This window comes from Rattus norvegicus, chromosome 4, assembly GCF_036323735.1.
Source record: "Rattus norvegicus strain BN/NHsdMcwi chromosome 4, GRCr8, whole genome shotgun sequence".
Taxonomy (NCBI): Eukaryota; Metazoa; Chordata; class Mammalia; order Rodentia; family Muridae; genus Rattus; species Rattus norvegicus.
In genome coordinates, this window is record NC_086022.1 from 72,085,244 (window position 1) to 72,095,023 (window position 9,780).

At 45.1% G+C, this 9,780-nt stretch overlaps 1 protein-coding gene across 2 annotated transcripts; it reads left to right on the top strand.

Annotated features, from left to right (window-relative positions):
* The first annotated feature begins 288 nt into the window (after positions 1-288).
* On the top strand, positions 289-4,691 carry Gstk1 (glutathione S-transferase kappa 1). Of its 2 annotated transcripts, NM_181371.2 has the most exons (8): positions 371-476; positions 958-1,039; positions 1,224-1,352; positions 1,776-1,876; positions 2,023-2,058; positions 3,636-3,752; positions 4,087-4,180; positions 4,459-4,690. In NM_181371.2, the coding sequence occupies exons 1-8, from the start codon at positions 405-407 to the stop codon at positions 4,506-4,508; spliced, it is 681 nt and encodes a 226-aa protein (NP_852036.1). In that variant the 5' UTR covers positions 371-404; the 3' UTR covers positions 4,509-4,690. The 2 variants fall into 2 exon arrangements, with proteins under 2 accessions (XP_063141836.1, NP_852036.1); XM_063285766.1 differs by lacking the exon at positions 1,224-1,352 and having other exon boundaries at positions 289-476; positions 4,459-4,691.
* The last annotated feature ends 5,089 nt before the right edge of the window (positions 4,692-9,780 follow it).

Here is a 9,780-nt window from a genome sequence, read left to right on the forward strand (position 1 = left end):
CACTATGTCGACTATCAAATTCATTCCAAACATTGTTCTAATCTCTGAAAAAGTAATACGACAAAAACAAAAAAAAAAAAATGTAATTCGGAATATCCACACTGCTGGTCTTTAAACCTCATGCAAATGCAAATTTGGAATCTTGTGCATTGCCATCTTGCTTGAGAGATTAAAGTTCCAGAGCAATCTAGAGACTCTGCTCTCCTTATTGCACTTCGCCTTTTTCATTCACCGTGCTACACCCCTAGGCCCGCCCCGTGGGGCGGGGCCCCTCCCGGAGGCTGCGCACTAGGGCCCTTAGCGGACCCGCCTGCAATTAGCAGACTGCGATTGGCTGCTTGCTCCTGACCCTATAGCACTTCTGCAGACCGCGGCTTCACGTTCGCTTCTCTCTCCACTACAGTATGGGGCCGGCGCCGCGCGTCCTGGAACTGTTCTACGATGTGCTGTCCCCCTACTCCTGGCTGGGCTTTGAGGTGACGCGGGGGGTGGAGGGGTTGGCTGTGGCCTGCGAAGCGAGTGCACAGTGAGGCACTGGTCACCAGGCTACAGAAATTCCTGGAAATGTCCTCAGAGTTAGAACAGGGTTCAGACCATACCCGGGTGGAGGTTCACTTTGTGCTTTTAAACGGACCATGACTCCTCCAAGTAAGGTCCTGATCCTAAAGTCTAATATTCTCTTTCCACAGACCCTAGAAAGAGCAGGGGCGACGCCAGTGAAGCTAGGTCAAGTTCGGGGAGAGGATCAGGGGTTCTAGGGTGCTCTACAGGATGAAAACCATACACTCTGGTATCTATTTCAAAGACCTGAGAGTTTTGTCTTTTTAAACCAAGCACTCCAGTGTGCAGTAGCCGTCCCTGCGCTGCACTTAGAGCCAGGAGACAGCCCTGTAAGCCACTTAAGCCATTTGTCCTCTCCAAATGCCACACAGGCTCCCTTTATCTCTGCACCTGTAGGTCCTATGCAGATACCAACACCTCTGGAATATCAAGCTGAAGTTGCGGCCCGCTTTACTCGCTGGGATCATGAAAGACAGTGGTAAGCATGGAGAAGTCGCCTTCACTGGGCAAGGAGGGTTGCTTTCTGTGGCCTGAGGGGCGTGTCCTTCACTGAGTATGCAGACCTCAGACTAAGCTCCTATTTTGCCTTCTATGGGAGGGGTTCCCCAAGCCTGAGACACTCATGTTCTCTCTCACCAGTTGTCTTAACTCTCCACTGCCAGGAAACCAACCACCAGCTATGGTTCCCCACAAAGGCCAGTACATACTCAAAGAGATTCCTCTCCTGAAGCAGCTCTTCCAGGTTCCCATGAGCGTCCCCAAGGATTTCTTTGGTGAACATGTTAAGAAAGGTGAGGAGGAGGCTGGAGAGATGGTTCAGCAGTTAAGAGCAGTGGCTGCTCTTCCAGAGGACCTGATTTGTTTCCCAGGACCTACATGGTGGGTCACAACCATCTATAACTCCAGTTTCAGAGGAAATAAAAATAAATAAATAAATGAATGAATAAATAAATAAATAAGGTCAGAAACATTGGAGGAATCTAGTGGAGAACAGACCAGCCAGGGCTTTCTTAGGAGAGCTTTGTGGGGAACCCAGCATCAGCTAGCCAAAAGTGAGGGATGGGCAGAAACAATGACTGAGAAAATCCATTATGAGGAACTGGGATTGGATACAGACTGCAGGTGACTGAGCTTGGGGACATGTATGAAGTAAGGATGAGCTGGTCCTCCAACGGGGAATAAGAATCTTAGCCCTACGTGCCTCTGCCCCACAGGAACTGTAAATGCCATGCGCTTCCTCACCGCGGTGAGCATGGAGCAACCAGAGATGCTGGAGAAGGTGTCCAGAGAGCTGTGGATGCGCATTTGGTCCCGAGTAAGGGCTGGACTCTGAATCCTGGAGGGAAGGGGCAGGGAGCTAGACATTCTGACCTTGCCCAGGGCAATTTCCAGAAAGAGGATCCTGCAGTCATACCTGTCTCTTTGATATTTCCTTCTGGCTAAATGCTCTCTTCTTCTTAGGATGAAGATATCACGGAGTCCCAGAACATTTTGTCTGTGAGTGTCTGGACTGGACCACCCTGCTACTGTCACAGGGACTCTGAGAACAAAAAAAGGTTCTTAACTATTTAGGAAGGAAGTCTGTGTCTGAGGGGACAAGTTACTGTAAAGATAGAACACATAGGAGGCTTTGGAGAACGTTCTGTGGGCTAGGGTTGTAGCTCAGTTGTCAAGTAAAGCACAGTGCATGCTTAATCTGCTTGAGTCCCCGAGTTCAATCCCCAGCCACAACCACAAAAATGTCTACTGTGGATAACATATGAATAAAAGCGGGTTTGGTGACGTGAGTCAGCCTGAGAAGGGGAAGACCAAGTGGGACCCTTAGATGGGAAAGGATGGAGCCTTCTGTTCTCAAGCCTCCAGGGATTCCCAACACAAGCTTCACTACTGTACGCCTGTTACAAAGCAGGAGACTTTACACAGACAAAAGGATAACTGACAAGTGAGAATTAAACAGACGCTCAGTGAGAAATAAATGAAAAGTGCTCAGAAACACAGAGTGCATGCCAGACAGGGATGGGGCTTGAAAAGTTTGATGTTCTTTGGAATTAAGTTAAGAAGCTGAAAATGATCTTTTTTTTCCTGTATACAAATGATACTTGACACATATTGTCTTAATACATGAGACATCAAATCATTCCTAAGCTGGATATGCGATGAATGGCTAGACTTTCCTCTAGTGTCTATACCTAGTTTCTAAAGGCATATACATACGTGTGTGTGTGTGTGTGTGTGTGTGTGTGTGTGTGTGTGTGTGTGGTGTGTGTGTGTTTAGTCTGTGTTTACGTAATATTTACTAGATATTTTTAACAAGCCACTTCTTTCACTGGCTTATCCATTTCCCCTGTTGCTCAACTACTCTCTCATTTAACTATTAGAAGCAGTGGCTCATAGGAAGTCAAGTTGCAGCTTCTCAACCTAGGCTGTACACCGGCATAGTCATGAGTGCCGGGTGTCATCCTCAAGAAAGACTGATGTCATCAATTAGGGAATGACCTTCACACTGAGACTTTGACTAGGTCCTCAAAAGATTCTGGGTTGAAATGCCACTAATTCTAAACTTTAATGTGCATTCTGATCAGAAGCCTTCTCCTTGTCTGGAAGCCAAGCAGATAGCTGTAGCCATGACTCCATTCCAAAAATCTTCAGGAAATTCTGAAGGACTCAGAACCTACCCTGAGACTGGTAGCAATTCTGAGGCACAGGGGGGAATACACTCTGGGCTTGGATTTTAGGGATATGGCATTTAATGCTGCTATTGACAAACTCCATGCCTCTAAGCAAGTAGTAGATGACTGTTGAGTGCTGTGTTCTAATTGTGAAATGGAAAATGAGGCTAGGTGGTCTCTGGTGCAGTTTCTGTGGCTGTGATCTCTTTTTGCCTTCTGCCTTTTTCACTTTTCTAAAGACTGGGGAAAGTAGACAATTTGTCTTGACTAGGTTAGATAACAAGTTACTTGTAGCTAGTCAAAGATCTTTCCAGGAAACCTTTAGAAGAAAGAAGGAAAAGAATAGTGTTTTCTTCCACCCCCATGGTGCAGTCTCTGCTGCATGCACTTCCCTTGTCTCCCCAGGCAGCAGAGAAGGCCGGAATGGCCACAGCGCAAGCCCAACACCTTCTGAATAAGATCTCCACCGAACTGGTGAAGAGCAAGCTCAGGGAGACCACTGGGGCAGCCTGCAAATATGGGGTAAGCAACTACATGTGTATTCCCAGTCCCTGTCTAAAGATAGAGAAGTCATGTTGCCATAGCTGCTCACGCTCCTGTGAGCTGCCTTCTCCCCATCCTAAGTCCTCCTCAGCTTTCCTAAACACCTCATCCACTCCCTTCCTCCCTAAGCCTAGCCAAGGAAGGAAAGGATGGTGGTTTTTAAAAATAAGAATCTATGTGCCACATAGGTAGAGATGAGAATACCTGAGGCCAACGAGTCTCTTAGCAGACATTTTATTTGCTTTGTCTTGTGTACCTCAGTCTTGTAAGCACCAGCTCTGTCACCTTCCCTCCTATTCACTGTTTTCTCCAGGCCTTTGGGCTGCCCACCACTGTTGCCCACGTGGATGGTAAAACCTACATGCTATTTGGGTCTGACCGCATGGAGTTGCTAGCTTACCTGCTAGGTAAGTTCAAGTTTTCATTCCCTTTACCATTTGACCCCAACCCAACACCCATTGTATCACATGCCCATAACAGCTACAATAAAAGGTTCTGGTATTTCTAACAGGGAAGCCTTACATTTAGTTGGTGCAGATCAAGGTTGAATGGAAGGGGAGAAGGAAGCCTTCTAGACCTTGAAGCCAAGCAGGTCCTAGCAGGTCCCGAGGCTTCCAGAACCATCTCCCACTGCCACCCTGTCTTATAACCATGTATAAACATCTGTGATTTTTTCTCTATCTAGGAGAGAAGTGGATGGGCCCTGTGCCCCCAACCCTGAATGCCAGACTTTAAGATTGCCTTAGAAAGTAAACTTTGACATCTCCATCTGATGAAGCTGTCTTCTGTGGCCCTGGGGGTTGAAACAAGAGTCCACCTTTAGCTGTGGCTGCCTTTACGTCTGTGCCTCCCAAGTGCCTCTTGAAAAACCTTAAGCTCTGCATTCCCATAAATAAACCCGATGCCACTAGACAACAATTCTGGGTCTGTGTCTGCCTAGCTGGTGTTGGGGTACCATGATCCTGTGATCACATGTTGCCCATTCCAGAGATTGGGCAAAAAGAGCTCTTTCTGGATTCACAGCCTTCCTTGCTCCCCAGAGCACACTGGGGCAACAGTGGGGTAGGTGCAGGAAACAGTCTCCCTTTCCTCTTGTTTATCAAAGACAGGAAACTAAACTCAGTAAACTTGGCAGCAACAAATCAGCTTGGCATTTACTGTCTCTGACCAGCCAGGGGAACAAGGAGAGAAGAAGGGCTGGGATCCTAAAACTGACTAGTGGAGGCAACCAGGAAAACATTCAGTCATGCTCAGATCTGAGTTCAGAACCAGAGCAAGGTAGTCTCTGGTCTCGTTGTGACCTTCAGATGTTGTTCAATCTTTCATCATTCCAAGATCTTGAGAATATTGTGAGCCTCTGTGCACTCTGCTGTAATGCCTGTTCCCACCTACGTCTCTTCAGCTCTTCCACACCCCTCTCCACCATTTATTTGCCTAAATCCCCACTTCTGTTTATTCCGTACTCTTCAGTAATCAGAAATGTCTGCATTTTGATATCATACTAACTATGTGAGAAGACTGTTCTGAGGCCGAACCCACACTTGGACACCTGATTGGAACTGGGGTCACAGCTTTCAATCAGGCTATGCCTTTTTGCCAGCCTCCCTTTGCTTGTTCCCTCTGGCTTTCTCATTTTTTTTTCTCATTTGCCCCTGTCACTTCCTGTCATTTTCTCTTCCCTTCTCTTCTTGTCTTGGCTCTATGCATCTTCTGGGAGCTAAAATCATCTTTACCCAGGTTCATTGTTGTGTAACACCTGAAGTACATCTTAGATGGACTATTTCCTTCTACAAAGGAGTCTTTAGTATGTATAGTTCACATAAAATAAAAACTATGAAGATCTCCAATGTTTAACACAAGGTCAAGGCAAAAACAATGAGAATCTTTGTATGCATCAGAGATGCCCAGGCGATAGGGACTGTAGAATTTTAGGAATAACTTTGGCCCAGTGGGTAAAAGTACTAAGTGCCAAGTCTGATGACCTGAGCGCAATACCTAGAACCTTCATAGTGAAAAAGAAAATACCCTGTCTTCTGAAACACTCCAGTCCACAGACACAACATGCACTGCGGCACGCACAGGCCCTCACACAAACATAAAATTGCATAGCAGTAGTTTACATATTAAATATGACAACAGAATAATTTAATATGATCTTAAACAGATGAAAAAAATGAAGAAATGTCAGTTTATAAAATCCCTCACTGTTAGTGCCTATGCTTACTTACTGGGCCAAGGTTACCTGATAGAACCTGTGAGAAATTAAACCATACTTGGTCTATCGGGATCACAGCAAGACCTAGGCAATCAGATTTTATGCCCTTATCAGAAATAAAATATAGTGGCAAATATCAAGATCAATATAGTTGTATTTGCCAGGATGCAGTGACATTTGCAAGCTATGCAGGGTACACAATATTAATGTCTAAGACCAACTTTCTTATCAACCTTTCATGCTTTCTTGACTTCTTAGGGAGCATACATAAAAACTCAAGGTGGTCTGAACATTCCACTGCCTAAGGGAGTGCCTTGGTTTCTCAGGAACTATAAGGCACATAGTGGCCCAGAGCAGTAGACCCTAAATAAATAAATAAATAAATAAATAAATAAATAAATAAATAAAGTTAAAATTAATTTTTTAAAAATTGTTGCAGTGATAAAATATCCTGAATAAAAGCAACTCAAGAAAGGAAGGGTTAGGGGTTGGGGATTTAGCTCAGTGGTAGAGCGCTTGCCTAGCAAGCACAAGGCCCTGGGTTCGGTCCCCAGCTCCGAAAAAAAAAAAAAGAAAAAAAAAAAAGAAAGAAAGAAAGGGTTTATTTGAGGTTCAGTCCAGTATGATAAAGAAGTCAGGGTAGTTGAAGCCTAAAACAGCTCATTACTTTTTGCCCATATTCAGAAAGAAAAGAGAAATGAATGCTCATGCTCAGCTCACTTTTTTCCTTTGATTCAATCCAGGATCCCAGCTTAGGGAATTGTGCCACCCACGTGGGCAAATCTTCCCATCTCAACCTAATCAAAATAATTTCACAGACATGCTCAGAGGCCAGTCTCTCCAAGTTATTCTAGATATCATCAAGTTGACCATTGGAATTAACTAGCAAACTCCTGACAATAATGTGTACGCATCTGCTCAATAGAGAAGTGAACAGGCTCTGTACAAACAAATTTTAAGATTTTCATAAATACTGCTGAGATAAACAACAGGCCATCTACTTAAAACCTTCTTCCCCTTAAGAGACTGGAGCTTGGATTTTTCTATCTGGTCTGTCTCTTTTCCCACCCTTCCCCTAGGTTTGCCAGAAAGAGTAGCCACCATTAGTACAGTCATTTGAAAAAAGTTAAATGACTGTTCTCACACAAACTTAAAAGTAGAGCTACCATGTAGTCTAGCAGTAGCACTCTTAGATACATGTACAAAAGTACTGAAATCAGTGTGTCAAAACGATGTGCTTAGCTCCATTCACTGCACCATTGTCCACAGCAGCCAGGAGAGGGAATCGACATAAATGTCTACTAATAGTAACATAAATGAAACATGATGTAAATATAATGCAATGCTACCCAGCCCTAAAACAGAAAGAACTTACTCTTGCAAAGCATGAATGAGCCTGGAAGACAATGTAACAATTCAAATGAGCTGGGTACAAAGGCACATAAAAGCGCTACATGGTCTCACGGGGAGAATCTAAAAGTCAAGCTGGGCGTTTTGGTACACAACGGTAATCACCACACCTGAGAGGCTAGGGACAACAGAATTGTCACTTTCAGGCTGCCGTGGTCTGTATAGTATGAAACTGATAGAAGGAAAGGAGAGAGGATGGATGGGTGGGTGGGTGGATAGATGGGTGGGTAGGTGGGTGGGTGGATGGATGGGTGGGTGGGTGCATGGATGGATGGATGGATGGATGGATGGATGGATGGATGGATGGATGGATGGATGGATGGATGAGTAGGTGGATGAGAAAGGAAAACAATAAGAAATATAAAGAAGAGTCTGAATGTCAGTCTTATGTGTAGTAGAAAAGCGGTTACAGCAGGACAGGGCAGAGGTGAGGAAGACTGGGAAGATATTGACCAAAGGCTACAACATTTATGCTCAGCAGAAAGAATGTCTTTTTTTTTTTGTTAATCATTGTATTCATTTACATTTCAAATAATATCCCCTTCCCAGTTTCCCCTTCACATACCCCACATCCCATCCCCCCTTTCCACCTCCCCTTTGCCTCTATGAAAGTGCTCCTGTACCCACTCACCCACTCCTGTCTCACTGCTCCAGCATCTCCCTATGCTGGACCAAGACTCCACAGGACCAAGAGCCTCCTTCCCACTGATGCCAAATAAGGCCATCCTCTGCTACATATGTCTCTGGAGCCATGGATCCCTTCATGTATGTATACTCTTTGGTTGGTGGTTTAGTCCCTGGGAGCTCTGGGTAGTCTGGTTAGTTGATATTGTTTTTCCTATGGGGTTGCAATCCCCATTCAGCTCATTCAGGCCTTCCCTTAGCTCTTCCACAGGGGTCGCTAGGCTCAGTCTGATCATTGGCTGTGAGTATCTGCATCTGTATTGGTCAGGTGCTGGCAAAACCTCTCAGGGAACAGCCATGCCAGGCTCCTGTCAGCAAGCGCTTCATGGCATTAGCAATAGTGTAGGGGTTTGGTGTGTCTGCAGATGGGATGGATCCCGAATTGGGGCAATCTCTGGGTGGCCTTTCCTTCAGTCTCTGTTCCATTTTTTTGTCCCTATCTTTCCTTTGGACAAAAACAATTCTGGGTTAAAAATTTTGAGATGGGTGGGTGGAGGTAAGAATGTCTTTTCAAATCCTCTTGCATAATGTAATGGCTAGATTTATTTCCAAGTTGCAAAAGAAATTTACATTAACTATTTTCATAGGTGATGTTAATAAACGCACTGCAATCTTTCCACAGTATATACATGTATCAAAGCATTTGTACCACATGAATATATAGTAATATATCAAAACGTTAAAATAAAAAATCAGGAAAACATGTAAGGAGATTACAATTCTAAAGTGCTCCATATCTCTCCCTGCACAACCACGCAAGGTCAGTTTCAAAGATTGCAAATATGTGTTCACATGGCCTCAGAAATGGCTTATTGTTTCTACTGTCATGTGGGCCGTGAAAGGTACCCTGATTCGTGGTCGAGATAGGTCAAATCCCTGGGTGACCCTAAGGGATAGCAGGATTATTTCCAGTCTCCTAGAAGATCAGGCCCCTCTCTTGTAGCTACAGCCCCCTAAAACCCCCTGTAGAGAAGTTTGAGACAGATCAGTCAAGTAGGGCAATGCCCCAGCTCCTCCTTCACAAGTAGGGCAATGCCCCAGCTCCTCCTTCACAGGTAAGGACGTAACCACAGGTCAAGTAGGATCATCACATACAAACAGGACCATACCCACAAATATGTAGATGAGGTATTCCCAAGCGCTCAGACCAAACCCATAGGAAGCACCTGCTATCGGACACTGACCCACCCATCCCAAAATTGTATTTAAGAACCCTAGGGAGTAATGACCTGGGGGCAAGATCCCACCCAGCTAAGTTAGCTCCAGGCAACTTAGTACAAACCTTTAATCCTGGGAGACAGGCACACAGATCTCTAAATTCAAGGTCAATCTATAGAGTGAGATCCAAGACAGCCAAGTTTAGGCAGTGAAGGAGTTGGAAAAGAGGAAGCTAGTGACAGTGTAATAGAACAAGGAGGCCATGTTCCAGCTCCTACACGCAGCAGAACTCAGCAGCTTCGGCCATGTGTCTTAGCTGGAGCTAAGAAGGAGATCAACATCACTGAAGTGAAATCTCAGGGAAGTGTTTTTTGAAAGCTATGCTCCAGAGATGCCAAGGTTGTACCTTGTGCTGTGGCTGGACTTTGAGTGTGTAAGAGTCACCCAGGTGGTACCAGTTTTGAAGGCATGAAGGGGTCATGAAGAACAGCTGAGGCTGGGCATTGTGAGAGGCCATGGAAGGCCATTGGTGAAGGTGCA